Source organism: Stenella coeruleoalba, assembly GCF_951394435.1.
Source record: "Stenella coeruleoalba genome assembly, chromosome: 7".
NCBI lineage: Eukaryota > Metazoa > Chordata > Mammalia > Artiodactyla > Delphinidae > Stenella > Stenella coeruleoalba.
In genome coordinates, this window is record NC_137153.1 from 117,470,150 (window position 1) to 117,486,210 (window position 16,061).

Sequence of the window (16,061 nt, forward strand, 5' to 3'; positions counted from 1 at the left end):
AGACAAGTTCACACTGATTGTCCTGAAAGAAAAAACAGGGAATTATTTATACTGTCCACACATCATGTGCATGCCGTTCGTGTGTGTGTGTGTGTGTGTGTGTGTGTGTGTGTGTGTGTGTGTGAATGAAGAGAGAAAGGCAGAAGAGGGATGCCTTTGAGAGCCATAGTGTTCCTTTTGCATGTCCGTGCCTCTCAAGACCTAGAACATGGTTCTTGTAGAGAAGAGTCAGTAGCTATAAGAGCAGTGTTATATCAGAAACGAGTTCACTGTGCGAGGCTCATTGTGTGGTGCCTCAAATGTAGAAAGCTTCATTTGAGAGCCACTCTTTGAACATACTGTTGGCTGAGCAAGGTTCTTAAAGGCCCTGGTCCTTCCATGAGCAGCATTGAATCCTCTAGTTCCGGCAGGCACTTGGCTCTCCAGCCGTTGACAGTAGCGGCACCTGGTGGGTCAGAGCACTGAACGCCAGAAACGGTGTGGTCTGCTGAGCATGTTCAGGGGCAGGCAGGTCTCCAAAGAAGTAAACAGCCAGTGAGGTGGCGGCAGCGATGTGTTCTTTTCCCGCCCGCGCAGCTTGACACAGAGACTACCCAAGATGTTCAGTTGACATTAGGAGCAGCTCACCATTTCTAAAGAGCAATAAACTGTGTCTGAGTTTCAGTCCCGTCGAGCCCTAAGCTAAGCGATAGCGGGCTGACACATCTCCTCACTGGTCACGCTTCGCTTGTAAACACGCTTGACCAAAGCAAGACAGCACTAAGTACAGGGTGGCCCGTCCTCTGGAAGCCTTCCCCACGTGCCAGGTAGGAACCGACTAGCCGCAGTGAGTAGGACACTTTAGCGCTTTGTTTCCCGAAGGGGCAGGTACGGTGGAAATACAGCTCCACACTTAAGGTACAGCTGATAAAGCTTCTCTTGGGGAACCTAGTTTCCAAGTAGCTCTCTCCCCATCTCCCGTGCAGGCCTGCTCTTCAGACACACTCAGACTCCATGTTGAAACGTGGAGGCTGGGGTCCTGCTTCCCTTGCTGGTTTTTTATAGCAACAGACTGTGTCACGTATCACCCACCTGCTTCTTGCTCTGATGGTCAGTTGAGAAGACAGCGGGTTCTTTAAGTCAAAAAGAGGTTTACCCGACGTAAACCCACAGCCAGGCTCCTGAAAACGGAGCCGACAACAGCACTCCAGACTGATACGTGAGGAAATGCAGAAACATTATCGAAGACTGATACGTGAGGAAATGCAGAAACATTATCGCCTTTGCTCTGGGCATTTGCTGACATCTTTGTCTCCCCTTGGCATTTAAATACTGTGAACTTGCCTAAAACGTGATGTGTACTGATGATACTTGTGAAGCCGTTGTTAGGGGAGCTGCTAGTGAAGATTACTTTAGAATCTGTGAGTAATCGACCTGACAGGTAGTGGTGATTGCTTCATTGAGAGCCCCATGAGACCGCATTCTTAAGAAGTTGAACATCCTCTCTTTCTGCCATATCTTGAGGCATCGTTCTTCAGTAGTGCTATACATCTTTTTGTGTCATCAAGGTCTCTTCTCTTTTTTTTTTTTTTTTTTTTTTTTTTGCGGTACACGGGCCTCTCACTGTTGTGGCCTCTCCCGCTGCGGAGCACAGGCTCTGGGCGCGCAGGCTCAGCGGCCATGGCTCACGGGCTCACCCACTCCGTGGCATGTGGGATCTTCCCAGACCGGGACACGAACCCGCGTCCCCTGCATCGGCAGGCGGACTCTCAACCACTGCGCCACCAGGGAAGCCCCAAGGTCTCTTCTCTTAAATCAAGTACATTTCGGATTCTTCAAGTGATTTTTCTTTTTTTATATATTAAGCATTTTGGGAGGCCTTGGAAGCCAGCTGTTCCTTAGGGAAGGGGCACCAAGTTTGTGGTATTTGCCTGTACACACCTCCCTTGCTCCCCACAAACTCCACGGGTGATGGAAACAAGTACAGTCTGCATAGAGCCACCAGGGCAAGTCCCCAGCATATACAGCCAGCCTTGACGTGGTGCTCAGGGTGAGAGTTCCAAAGCCCAGCACCGAAGTGGACAATTCTTTGTGCCGTTGGGGGTGATGATCGGGCCACCTTGGAACCCGTCCAGAGCGATGTCGTGGTTGAGACTGGTGGACCGGGATGATGGTTCGTGGAAGCTCCTGTCTGTATTAACCATTCAGGTCGTACTTCCCCACTTCAGCACTTTCCTTGCTGAGATAATGTCATCACTTCTTCTTTTCCTGCAGGAGGATACCATGGAGGTGGAAGAGTTCTTGAAAGAGGCCGCAGTAATGAAAGAGATCAAGCACCCCAATTTAGTACAGTTACTCGGTGAGTGCGTGGAGCTCTGGAGAGAGGGCCTCTTAATTAAACCCTCTGGGGTGACACGGGTGCTGTTAGAGGAGAGGTGGGTGGCTCACCGCATTGAGGTTTCTGATTTGTACATCTGCCCCCCACCAGCATCCAGCCCTTGGTAAAAGGAGGCCTGTGTGGGAGGGGGACGTGTGTGTGTCCGTCCGTGTGCCCACGCGAGCGAGGGAGAACGTTATTACTTTAAATTGATACCCAAAGCAGTCAAATGCAAATTGGCTTCTGAAACCTAAGAATTTCAAGAGTTCCTTCACGGAAGTGATTCTGTACGTAGACATATCCGATTGCCGGGGGGCGGTGGGGTGGGCGGTGGGTGTTAAACTAACAGTGATTGAGTTTGTCTGATGTGGCCCGGCCTTTGTTTATGAACTCAGTGGCAGCCTCTTCCTGTTGAAGTTCATTGGCTTGAGAGGAAGGAAAGAGTGGGGCCACGTCCCTCCCACAGGAACATAATCTCATCCCACCAGTGCATGGAACCATCTTAGAACTTGGGCCCAGGACGCAGGGGCAGAGTCCGAATCCGTTTCGGAAGCCTAGTTCTTCAGGGCTCGTCTTCTGTGACATGCGTTCTGTCGGGAGCAGGGCAGCACACTGAAGCCTTGTCTTGTTGGCAGGGGTCTGCACCCGGGAGCCCCCGTTCTATATAATCACTGAGTTCATGACCTATGGGAACCTGCTGGATTACCTGAGGGAGTGTAACCGGCAAGAGGTGAACGCCGTGGTGCTGCTGTACATGGCCACTCAGATCTCGTCGGCCATGGAGTACCTGGAGAAGAAGAACTTCATCCACAGGTAGGAGCCCGGCCAAGCTGCCCCCGCCGCGGGCCTGCGGGGCGCGCGTGGGGCGCGGGCCTCCTGCGACGCAAAGCCCCAGCCCGCGAGGTCTTCTGGCTCAGCCTCTCTCTTCAGTGCTGGCAGCTCATCGGACCTTGGAGCAAAGCCAGACGCCAGGTTCCTGACGCCGCCGGCTTCGGGCGCGCATCCGGGACTAAATTCAGCCCGGCCTGGCCCCTGGACCGCCAGAGCGCTTCATCCCCAGCCTGAGAAGTATTGAATATTTCACTTCGGAACCATTTTGGGCTAAGAGGAATATTGAATGAAGTTTATAAAAGGCGCCCCTTCTAATCATCACGGCTCCCTCTGGAATAGAGCGCTCATTGCTCCTCCAGGGCCGGGGTTCATCAGTTATGACCTCTTCCTGGGAGCCGTTGGCATTGCTTTTACACAAGCGCTCAGTAACAGCCGTGCGTGGGTTTTGTTTCTGTGCTGCGTGGTTTTCCTTCTCTTCATTATTATCATTTCATTCTCCGCTTAACTTGCTGTCACCTGGTTCAGGGACGTTTCCTCTACTGTCAGAATTGTGTATACGTAGTTCTGAATTAAGCGTCTTTGCTGCTTTAAAGCCTGGAGTGTTTTGACCTTCAAGTGTGCCGCAGTTATCGTGGTCTTTGCATTCTTTGCTGGTGGAAATGGCGTCCTAGCAAAGTGACGGCCTCTGCAGGACAGAGCCTGATGGGCTTTGCCGGAGTCTGTTACACAAGACGTTCTCCCCGCCACCGTGGTGACCTTTCCTACCCAATTAACTCAAGTATGAAACCTGTACATGAGACTTCCTAGTGGGGAGTGAGGGTAGCATGTGTGAAATGCTGGCGGTTCCTCATAAGACGGATTTTCTCTGCTCCACGAGAGCCTCCTTCAGATGCTCCTGTCACTCAAGAAAGTGAACCCTCTGAGGCTGCAGACTGAGATATCTTGACTCCTGGTTTGCCTTGCACGGCTAGGTTTGTTCTCTCTTCGTTCAAGCAAACTTAAAGTGCTTTACCAAAATCCTATTAGGCCCAACTCTCCTGTATTTCCTTCCCCTCTGATCGCTGATGATCAGGCTATCTTACGCCGCCATCGCGTTAAGCTGGTGCGTCTTCTCATCCCTCATTCCAGTTTGCCTTGCGATTTCATGGTTAATGTCCGTGAACCAAAGATTAGACTCCTACTTCCCAGGGAGAGTCAGGAGGCGAGAGGAAGCTGATTACACAGGGGAGAATTTATAGGACACATTTGGATAAGCATCAGGAAGAAATAGGACAGTGGGAAATAACATTTGGGTAAAGGATGGCGTGGGCTTTTTTAAAATTTTGTCCTATCAAGTCTGAATAGGACAAACGAGGCTCAGTCTGATTTAAGTTTCTCGAGATCGAGGCCTGGCCTATGCGTTTGTGCCCCGTGCCTGGCACGGAGCAATAATAACTGAACAGACGCTTAGGTGACACAGTTCTCCAGGCATCATTCGAAGTACTTTACCTGTTAATTCACTACCGCCCACAGCCACCCTAAGAAGTAAGCGCCGTCATTATCGCCTTCGTTTTATGGCATAACTGAATCCGAGGGTGATTAACTTGCTCCAGGTCACGGGGCCAGGGAGGCTGCTCCCTGTGCCACCCTCTGCGCGTGGGAGCGCGGTGGGTGTTGAGGGACGGGCGCTGCTCCCCAGGGGGCCCGGACTCCATTTTCCCATTGTTGGTATTGCATCTTTATAGACAACAGTGGTGGACTTGTGAAGCTGGAAAGCTAGCCGGAAACCCTCACAGATTAACTTTTTCCTTTCCCAGAGATCTTGCTGCCCGAAACTGCCTGGTAGGGGAAAACCACTTGGTGAAGGTGGCTGATTTCGGCCTGAGCAGGTTAATGACAGGGGACACCTACACAGCCCACGCCGGGGCCAAGTTCCCGATCAAGTGGACGGCACCCGAAAGCCTGGCCTACAACAAGTTCTCCATCAAGTCGGATGTCTGGGGTAAGGGCTGCTGCTCCGGTTTCGCCCTCGCCCGTGCAGGGTGGGGCTGTTTCCCTGTTTTTCTTTCTCTCCTTGCTTTTTCACTTCCTCTTTCTTGCTCTTTCATTTCTTTTTCACTACTTAATTCTCTTCCTTACTTCTTTTTCATTTTAAAGTCTTTTCTCCCTTGTTTTCTGTCCAAAATGAAGTAAAAGTGAGCTTTTTTCTTCCAAAATAATTCAGATTAGCTTTTTTTCCCCCACTCACCCTCTTTATGTCTTCGCTCTTAGTTTGCTGCCTAGGTTTGCAGGGGCAGCCGGCCCACCCTGCAGGCACCCAGAGTCTTCCTCTGTGGAGAGAATGCTGTATAGTTTGGTTTGGGATTCAAGTAGAATATTACCCTCTGAAGCCCCGTGTGACAGTATTTTATTTTTACTTTTTTGAAAAGAACTTTTTATTGTGCCAATTGTAAGCATACACTAAAGAAGACAGAGTTACCTAATGCGCCCCAGGCACCCATCACCCAGCTTTGCTGTCATCGCCTCGTGGTGCCTCTCATCCTGTACACCTGCCCACCACCCCCGACCCTTGTTATTTCAAAGCAGATCCCAGACAGCATAATATCTTGTCCATGAATATTTCATATAAGTCTCTTAAAGATGACGTTTTTATTTGTATAACCACAAGTTGAGATTCATTTCTGAATATTATCAAATATCTAGTCAGTGTTCAAATTTCCAATGAAATCACGAAAGTCATGCTTTTTTTCTTTTTTTTAAAAATTAATTTATTTATTTTTGGCTGTGTTGGGTCTTCGTTTCTGTGCGAGGGCTTTCTCTAGCTGCGGTGAGCGGGGGCCACTCTTCATCGCGGTGCGCGGGCCTCTCACTGTCGCGGCCTCTCTTGTTGGGAGCACAGGCTCCAGATGCGTAGGCTCAGTAGTTGTGGCTCACGGGCCTAGTTGCTCCGTGGCGTGTGGGATCTCCCCAGACCAGGGCTCGAACCCGTGTCCCCTGCATTGGCAGGCAGATTCTCAACCGCTGTGCCACCAGGGAAGCCCTTTTTTTTTTTTTTTTTTTAAACAGTATGTTTAAATTGGGATGGAAATAGGAATCTCACAGTGCTATTAGTCGACAGTGGCCCTTAGGTCTCCTGTGCAGTGTAAATTCCTTCTTTATCCCTCTGCATCCCTTGCTAGTTATTTGTTGAAGAAATCCCGTCATTTGTCCTTTAAAGTCTCCCACACTCTGGATTCTGCTCACCGTACCCCTGTGGTGAGATCCATCATGTTCTTCAGTCTTCACTCTCCCTAGATAATGGGTATTGGGATCGAGACAGCTTGATCACATTCGAGTTTGACTTGTTTTTCTTTTAGTAAGAGTACTTCATAGGAAGGGGTGTACATTTTCATCAGTAGGCCCATAATTCTTAGTTTTATCTCTTTGTCTAGATCCGCTGATTTATTAGGGGTTGCCAAATGATAATTCTCATTCCTTATGCATTTATCATTAGCTCAATACTTCTATAAGAAGAAACTTCTTCTCCCCTACTGTTTGGCTATAGTAGAGGTACAGTTCATACAGGAAAGATAGGATAAATGTTTGCTTCCTTGCCATTATTTACCGGTTTCCACAATAACAAATTGGTTTCTTAATACCCTCCAACGGTGACCAGGTTTTTGTTGTTTTTCTTTTGTGATATTATTATAAGCTCTTGGATTTAAATATATTTGAGTATATTATTGATTAATCCACTGCAGTTGTTTTTTAAATTGACGTTCAGATTGTCTCATCTTTGGCCAGTGGGGACTTCAAATTGTTCCTGGTCCTTTTGACAAAACCCTGTAGTCTTCTATAGCATCTCTGCTATCTGGAATGATAAAATATTCCAGGTTCATTCTCTGCCCCAGACCTGAATCACCTGTTTCTCCAAGGAGTTCTGGTTCCTAAATGGGACCTGGAATTTCAACGATTCTGTAAGATTTTAATGAAATTTTTGGAGTTGGAAGGGCCCTTAGAGATAATCTCATGTACCCAGAAAGGAGAGGTGGCCTGTCTTAGGCACATGACTAGTTGCTCACAGAGCCATGAGTAGTCATGGCCTCCTCAATTCCAGTCCTACGTTCCTTCCACCACATCTCCCAACAAGATGACTAGGCTCCCTAAAAGACCCTGGAGCGGCTGAGCAACCCAGGCCTCTTCTCTCCTTCTGTTTTAGTCGGTGGGAGTGAGTAAACGGAAAGCCTCTTTCTGAGCTGTTCTATCCGGGGCTGTTGGTAATTAAGAGCCGGGTAGAATGTCAGTGTCTGACCTGCTTCTGAGGGTGTAACTTCTGATGTCTGCTGCACAGTTCACCAGTTTTAAATGCAGTGTAGTTAAATCTTACACATCTCGAACGATCCTGCTGTTTCTTTTTTCTTTTAGCGTTTGGAGTCTTGCTTTGGGAAATTGCTACCTACGGCATGTCACCTTACCCAGGAATTGACTTGTCCCAGGTGTATGAACTCCTAGAGAAAGACTACCGCATGGAGCGCCCGGAAGGCTGCCCAGAGAAGGTCTACGAACTCATGCGAGCATGTGAGCCTTCCCCCGCCAGTTCTAGAAGTCTCTGTGGGCACTTTACATATACCCAGGGCAGGAGGATATATGTAAAGTAAAAAAAATCGAAGTATTCCATTTCCTCTCTTCATTCCCCTTCTTCAGAAGCAACTAATGTAACAGTTTGCTACCTGTTTTTTTTTTTCACTTTTTCAGTGTGCCTTTATTTACCCATAGTATTTTATGTGTGAGTGTTTTTTGTTTTTAATGCAAAAATGAGATTGATAGATACCAAACCTGGGTTTCTTATTAATAAATGCAGATTTCTGGTATAGTAGGCAAATATTCCGGGTGACTTTTATCCACTCGTGTTTTTATATATATGTATAAAAATTTATTCCCTCAACTTTTTGTTTTTTGCACTTAGCAGTGTAACAGGCGTGTCTTTCCGTGTCCGTAATTCAGAGCTTGTGCTCTTTCTTTCTCTCGCTCTCTCTCCCACTTTCTCGCCTCGTGTCTTTCCTTGTGTAGCTGCCTGGCATCTATTACATGATTTATTCATTCATCCAGTCCTCTTTTGATGGACATTTGTTTGTCTTTTGCCGTTATGAACAAGACAGGAACCAGCGCCCTCACACACACATACCTCTGTGCGTTATGCTAGTACTTAGGGAAGTTGAACTGTTGGTTCAGAGCCGTGTGCATTTTAAGTTTTGATAGATTTTCTCAAATTGTTTTCCCCAAAAGTTTATATGAATTTATATTCTCACCAGAAACATGTGAGAGGGACCCTACGTCCTCACCTACACTGGGCTTATCAGTCAGTCCTTAATCCTCATTTTCAACTTGTTTTAATTAGCACGTCTTTACTGATGAGGAATTCGGACTTCGATAACCATGACGTAAGGGTGAGATAGGAAGCAGGCTGCTTGGTTGAGTAATTTTCTGCATTTGCTGGAGGCAGGTTGGGAAGAATATATTTGTAAGTGTAGTTGTTGCTGTCAGCGTATCCCTGGGTTTTTATAATCCATATTCCTGCCAGTATCTAAAGTCTTCCCAAATGCTTAATGTCTGCAACAGGGCACAATGGCATTTGTCACTTTAACTTGTCATAGCAAAAGATGGTTAGCAGGATTGGAATGCTGCTTTAATTTCCAGACTTTTCCTTGAGAACTTCTCATCCCCTGCTTGTTAGCAAGGCCTCATGGGTAGTCTGACTTGGTTCTCATCTGTCCAGGTTGGCAGTGGAACCCCTCTGACCGGCCCTCCTTCGCTGAAATCCACCAAGCCTTTGAAACAATGTTCCAGGAATCCAGCATATCAGATGGTAAAGTGCTGGTCCTTAGGGTGCCTGCAGTGGGGAGAGAGGTTGGGATGGGAGGGACGGCCGTGTGGGACCCAGCCCAGTCCTTCAGTCCACTTCCTGCTAGAGTGCATGGGCCAGCAGCTTACCTGAGACCAGAAGGCTGGGCGGGGGGTGGCCCTCTGTCTCTTGCAGCCAGGGTTCTGAAAACTACTCAAGTACTGTTTCCTCAGGATGTGTATCTCTTTTCTGTAACTGTGTATAGATGACTACTCTTGTCTTAAAAAGAAAAAGAAAACCAACATACCAAAATGACGTCGTTACTGATGACTGCTGGTTTTGTTGTTGATTTTTTTGGTGGTTCTTAGAAGTGGAAAAGGAATTGGGGAAGAAAGGCATGCGAGGGGTTGCAGGTACTCTGCTGCAGGCCCCAGAGCTGCCCACCAAGACGAGAACCTCCAGGAGAGCTGCCGAACACAAAGACGCCCCCGACGTGCCCGAGACGCCCCACTCCAAGGGCCCAGGAGAGACTGGTACGTCCTCACCACCCGCACCCGCCTGAGGCCTGGGGGAGTCGGCCCTCAGGGCCAGTGCAGGCAGATGGGAAGCAGTGAGTGGAAACTGCGCAGAAAGACAGGCAAACCCCGTGTTAGTGGTCCAGCTTCGAAAAGAGGAAGGTTCTCCTTTTCCTGCAGCAAGCCCCTGCCCCGTCATTCAGGAGCCCTTGGCGTAGGCAGTGGTGCTCATGAAACCTACTGAGAACAAACCCACCTTTTCGTGTATCACTCGCAGCGTTTGTGCTTGCTCTTGCGGCAGATACAGCAATGATAAAATATTGAACCAAACGCAGAGCAGCTCGTTGTGAAAGCGCTGAGACGAGACACTCACTGGCACCCACGGAGCCAGGAGACACCTGCGGAGAGCTGGAGAGCTGGTGTCCCCTCGTGGGCTCTTCCCTAGACTAGCGAGGGCGGTGGGAGTGGTGAAAAAGGGCTCTAAAGGTGCTATCGGGGGTCACATTAGCAAACACTGATCCAGTGCTTCCCATGTGCCGGGCTTGACTCTAAGCGAGACTGTTCTGACTTAGCAGTTCCCCCAACAAAAAAAAAAGAAAAAGAAAAGATACAGAAGCCTCGGTTCTACAGCAGACCACCTGAAAGGAGGTGTCTGAGGCAGGCCCAGCATCTGGGTGATGCTCTGATGGGCCACACGCTGGGTGAATGGGAAGGGGCAGGACAAAGCCGGAATCTGTGGACCCCATGATTCCCAATTTTTTTCATCATGTACCCATATTAATTTTAAAAAGTTGAGGATGGGAGGGAGGGAGACACAAGAGGGAAGAGAGATGGGGACGTATGTATAACTGATTCACTTCGTTATAAAGCAGAAACTAACACACCATTGTAAAGCAATTATACCCCAATAAAGATGTTAAAAAAAAACCGTTGAGTGTGCAGGTCTTATACATAGGTATGTGTGTGTACTACTGCACAGACATGTATCCTATAAAATATAGCAAAAGTGTACGCTTGAAAGGCTTACATAAGAAATGAACCTAAATTCCAGTGCGTTCTTGGCGCGCCCTCAGACCGTCTAGCTCACCTAGCTCACCCCGCTTTGATGGCATGTAGACTATGCAGAATCTGGACCCCACGTCCTCCTGTTAGTGGCCCTGATTTCAGGTCGTGGAACGGTGTGGGGAGGAGAGGCTGCTATGAAAACTTGCAGCTTATAAAAGCCCACTGATAAGCAATTGTGTTCATTTATGCCCATCAGTATTCATCTGACGGGTATTTTGATACGTAATCTCATGGTGAGCCAGGAGTGTCAATTAGCTGTTAAGCCCTGAAATAGAGCTGTGCATAATTCATTAGAGTTTCACTTTCTTCACCTTCTTCCGCTGGATGAGGGTTTGGGGAGGTCCTTGGCTTCCCCTGATTCGGAAGCCCTGTGTGCCGCCTGGTGTTCTCACAAAGGCCCCCGCTTCCTCAGCTTTGAGTTCCAGGGCGCTGACGGCAACCGTGCTCGCAGCCGCCCTCGGAGGGAGAGTTCTGTCATTCACTCGCGGGGAGCTTGGCAACAGCAGAAAGATTTCTTAGGAGCTATTATTCATATTTAAAGAATGACCATTTAAAAATTTTAAAAGGTCACCCATCTTGTTTCCCAAGCATAATGGCCCATTGTCGCTGCACCGTGTGGTACGTGGCCCCTTCCCTCCTGACCGTCCTCGTGGGAGCCTCAAGCGGCTGACTGGTCCGAGAGGCACAGGTTCTGACCCTGGGCTTGGCCTTGTCGTGCTTTTTACTCTCCAGATAGTGGTGTTGAGGGGACTCTGCTACTTTAAAGGAAACCAGCAAAGAGATGAGGGGACTGGGGGTGTCCCCGCTTTTTGCTGTGCTGTCTTCAAGGAGAGAGACCTAAGCTTTTCCTAATAATAATACCAACAACAGTGACAACAGTCACTGAGAAATTTCGTGCCAAGAGCTGTGGTTGCTCCACGTTCGTTACCGCATTACGTCCTCACAGCAGCGCTGTGGATAGGTTTAATGTCCTCCGTGTTATAGATGGGAAAGCCGGGGATGAGCAGAGAGAACTAACTCGCCCCGGTGGCTGGCAGCGGGAGCGCACGCAGGCCTGTCAGAGCCCAGTGCCCGGACCCCTGGCTGCCCTGTAGGAACAGGCCGGCCGATCCAGGCGGGTTCCCTGCTCGCTCAGTCGCCTTTGGCCTGGAGTCACTAAACTCTTCCCCATGTGTTTCAGATCCTCTGGACCACGAGCCCGCCGTGTCTCCATTGCTCCCGCGAAAAGAACGCGGTCCTCAGGATGGCGGCCTAAACGAAGACGAGCGCCTCCTCCCCAAAGACAAGAAGACCAACTTGTTCAGTGCCTTGATCAAGAAGAAGAAGAAAACAGCCCCAACCCCTCCCAAACGCAGCAGCTCCTTCCGGGAGATGGACGGCCAGCCGGAGCGTAAGGGGGCCCCGGAGGAAGAAGGCCGAGACATCAGCAACGGGGCGCTGGCGCTCGCGCCCGCGGACACAGCCGAGCCAGCCAAGTCCCTGAAGCCCAGCAGCGGGGCCGGCGTCCCCAATGGAGCCTTCCGGGAGTCGGGGGGTGCAGGCTTCCGGTCTCCCCACCTGTGGAAAAAGTCCAGCACGCTGACCAGCAGCCGCTTGGCGGCCGGCGAGGAGGAGAGCGGCGGCAGCTCCAGCAAGCGCTTCCTGCGCTCCTGCTCCGCCTCCTGCGTGCCCCACGGGGCCAAGGACACCGAGTGGCGCTCGGTCACGCTGCCTCGGGATCTGCAGTCCACGGGAAGACAGTTTGACTCATCCACGTTTGGAGGGCACAAGAGTGAGAAGCCAGCTCTGCCCCGGAAGCGGGCAAGTGAGAACAGGTCTGACCAGGTGACCAGAGGCACAGGCACTCCCCCACCCAGGCTGGTGAAGAAGACCGAGGAAGTGGCCGACGAGGTCTTCAAAGACACGGCCGAGTCCAGCCCGGGCTCCAGCCCTCCCAGCCTGACCCCAAAACTCCTCCGTAGGCAGGTTGTGGTCGCGCCTTCCTCCAGCCTTCCCCACAAGGACGAGGCTGGGAAGTCCAGTGCCTTGGGGACGCCTGCTGAGCCGGTGCCCCCCACCGGCAGGGCGGGGCCGGGTGCTTCTGGAGGGACCAGCAAGGCCCCTGCCGAGGAGTCCAGAGTGAGGAGGCACAAGGCCTCCTCCGAGTCCCCAGGGAGAGACAAGGGGAAATTGTCCAAGCTCAAACCTGCCCCGCCGCCCCCTCCTCCAGCCTCCGTGGGGAAAGCCGGGAAGGCCTCCCAGAGCCCGAGCCAGGAAGCAGCCGGGGAGATGGGTGCCAGTGGGAAAGCAAAACCCATGGCTCTGGTTGTGGATGCCGTGAACAGTGACGCTGCCAAACCCAGCCAGCTGGGAGAGGGCGTCAAAAAGCCCGCGCTCCCGTCCATGCCAAAGCCCCAGTCGTCCGCCAAGCCCGCGGGGACCCCGACCAGCCCAGCCCCTGCTCCCTCCGCGCTGCCGTCAGCATCCTCTGCCCTGGCAGGGGACCAGCCGTCCTCCACCGCCTTCATCCCTCTCATATCGACCCGCGTGTCTCTTCGGAAAACCCGCCAGCCTCCGGAGCGGATTGCCAGTGGCACCATCACCAGGGGCGTGGTCCTGGGCGGCGCCGAGGCCCTGTGCCTGGCCGTCTCCAAGAACTCTGAGCAGATGGCCAGCCACAGCGCCGTGCTGGAAGCCGGCAAAAACCTCTACACGTTCTGCGTGAGCTACGTGGACTCCATCCAGCAAATGAGGAACAAATTCGCCTTCCGCGAGGCCATCAACAAACTGGAGAACAATCTTCGGGAGCTTCAGATCTGCCCGGCGACGGCAGGGAGCGGCCCGGCGGCCACCCAGGACTTCAGCAAACTCCTCAGCTCCGTGAAAGAGATCAGTGACATCGTGCAGAGGTAGCAGAAGCCGGGCGTCGGGAGCCTGCAGCGCGTGAGGGCTCCCCCCGTGCCCGTGACGGTGGCTGAGACGGGACCGGCGAGCTGGGACCTTGGCCCAGGAGCTCTGCGCTGGGCAGGGCCGAGGCCGCCGTGGAGTGCAGCCCTACTACCTACGTCCTGGCCCCGCCGTTCTCCTGCGCTTGCCTTCTCCTCAGCCCGGGCTCCCTGAGCCATCTGTCCGAGTTCTATCTGTGGAGTTCCTGCTCTGTGGACTGCACGCCAGCGTCTTTCCCACATCGTGCTTCAAAACTGAGCTCTTGGGGGCAGGTGGGAAGGCGGATGAGCACTTCCTTTTCATCTTTCTGGAGGACCTCCCCTGGCTATGCCTTCGCCTCCATTTCACCCCAAGAACGAGTACCCTGCGTGGGAGCTGTGTCACCAAGGCCTTGGGAACGGTCGCCTCCACTCACCCTGCGCAGAGAGGTTGTGCACTCACCTTCCTCGTGCCTCCTGTGCCGAAGACACGTTTGCAGAACTGCATCTTGGGAAGTGCTACCAGCTGGCCACCCTCCCCTCCACTGCTGCCGCGGGCTGGTGCCCTCACCATTTCCTCACGTGAAGGACAGCTCTTGATTTGGGGGGTAAAACAGGGTGCTAAAACCAACCAGCCTCCGGGTCCCGGGACAGGTGGGGAAGCCGAGGAGGCCCGTGGTGTGGGAGAGGCCCCTTGTCACCCACTCTCCCCGTGTCCTTAGAGCCCAGTTCCCGGCTCTCTTGTGACATGCACGCTAATCCTGGATAGAAAGCTTGAGTCTTCAGGGTAGCAGGGTCGCTGGTCAGCGTAGGGGGGCTCCAGAGGCGGGAGGGGCGGCGGTGGGTGAGCAGCTGCTGCTGAGATAGCCCAGGGCTGGGCCGGTCTGCGGTGAGCGCAGGGTTACCTTCCTTCCGAATCTCCAGGTGCCCTGGAGAGGCGCTTGCTCTCGCTTTCCGATTGACCTCTTTCCGCTCTGTTGTCCTCCTCTAAGGCAAAGTAGATGCTTGCAGGGCTCTTTCCCTGGTGACAAGCCAGTCTTCAGCTTTCTGGAGTTCTTGAAGCCTTTCAGAACTCGGCCCTCAGCACAGCTGCCTCCGATCCAGAAGGAGCTGCCATTGGGCGCCAGTGCACGCAGAGGAGGAAAGGGACTGGAGCACCGAAGCCCAGCCAGCGCTGGCTGCACCCTGACGGGCACATGTCTTATTTAATTACCACGAGCAACACTTAATGTTTCGGTTGGGCTCATCAGGGATGAAGAAAATCACAAACAAATGAACCCCCAGAAAGGGTCTCAGAGAGCAGCGTAATCTCCCCCAGGCTGTCCAGGACCAGGCTCGTAGGGCGGGAGGAGCCCAGTGTCCTTGACCTTGACCTAGAGCGGCTGCTGAAGAGCAGGCCGACGGGCACCTGTCTGGGCCTCGGCGCGCTCAGGAGCGCCCCCTGGAGAAACCAGGAGGAAACCACCTTCCGCTCCCCAGGGCTCCTAGGGCCCGTGACCTGCACAGGCCCGATTTTTACGCTCATCACCTAAATTTGTATTTTATTTCTCTGGTAGAGGTGGTGTCCTCTGAGTCGTTTTACGCTGTTTTCACAGCACGTCACCTCTTTGCCCCCCAGACTGCTGTGCTACACAGACCGAGGGAGGCGCCAGGGCACCGCCAGTGGCCTTGCAGACAAAGCAGAACAAAGCCCACCCAGGTTCCCTCCGCTGCCTGTTTCTGTGAGGTACTGGTCTCTTCCTGTTCACATGATGTGCCACTATATTTTGCATTTATACTTTGGTATTACACTCTTTTTATAGACTTGCTCTTTTATAAATGATGTGTAAATAGTTTTCCACCGTCCTCCCTTCCGGAATGCCTATGGTGTCTTTTTTTTTTTTTTTTCAGTCCAATACATTTTGTTTCTGTATGTGACTCTGTTTTTTGAATCCACGTCTCTCCTCCGTAGTATTTTTTAAATAAATGTTTACAACACTAGCACGTGGGCAGGTTGCTTTGGTCTGCAGTTCCTCCCTGTTGTTCAGAGCCGTGGCGTGCGTGTGGGCAGGGAAGGAGTCAGGCTTTCCCGAAGGGGCCGGGGTCTCCGTGTTGGGTCTTACAGAATAGAACGGTCCCGCGTCAGCCGTTTCACAAGCCTGTCCTCATCTCAGGCCCTTCCTGTGCCCTTGACACCTACCTGCCAGCAGCCTGGCTCTTGGCGGCGGCACTGAGAGTGGGCTGTGCCACCTGTCAGGCCGTCACGGTGTCACTGAAATGGGGGAAGGAGGTCACGTCCTGGATCTCTCTCTGGCCTGAAAGGGTTAATCCCTCCCCAAGTGCATTCTTTCTCTTTACATTTGAGCTCACTTTCAGCTACTGTCATCAGTCCCCAGAGCGCCCCTCGCTTGTGTTCCACACACCGGGCACCTTATTTCTTTGTGTGGATGAGGAAGAAAAGGGTGTGCTGGCCCGGGCCGGGCTGTGACCTCTCCCAAGGGGACTGTCGAGGAGGGTGCTGACGAGTCCTCGTCTTGGTCTCCATTTAACGCCAGCTGGCAGCTTGGAAAGTGGAAGTCGGGGGGAGTGAGTAGCACCCTCTGATGGTACTT

General features: G+C 52.0%; 1 protein-coding gene across 2 annotated transcripts in view; it reads left to right on the forward strand.

The window, feature by feature from the left end:
- Nucleotides 1–15,658, forward strand: part of ABL1 (ABL proto-oncogene 1, non-receptor tyrosine kinase) — a 133,381-nt gene extending 117,723 nt beyond the window's left edge. For both annotated transcript variants that reach the window (XM_079927126.1, XM_079927127.1), the window contains exons 5-11: nucleotides 2,254–2,338; nucleotides 2,992–3,169; nucleotides 4,984–5,168; nucleotides 7,571–7,723; nucleotides 8,922–9,011; nucleotides 9,356–9,520; nucleotides 11,748–15,658. In XM_079927126.1, the coding sequence (XP_079783252.1) occupies nucleotides 2,254–2,338; nucleotides 2,992–3,169; nucleotides 4,984–5,168; nucleotides 7,571–7,723; nucleotides 8,922–9,011; nucleotides 9,356–9,520; nucleotides 11,748–13,459 (2,568 nt within the window). In that variant the 3' untranslated portion in view covers nucleotides 13,460–15,658. The remainder of the gene's footprint in view (nucleotides 1–2,253; nucleotides 2,339–2,991; nucleotides 3,170–4,983; nucleotides 5,169–7,570; nucleotides 7,724–8,921; nucleotides 9,012–9,355; nucleotides 9,521–11,747) is intronic.
- Nucleotides 15,659–16,061: the final 403 nt, after the last annotated feature.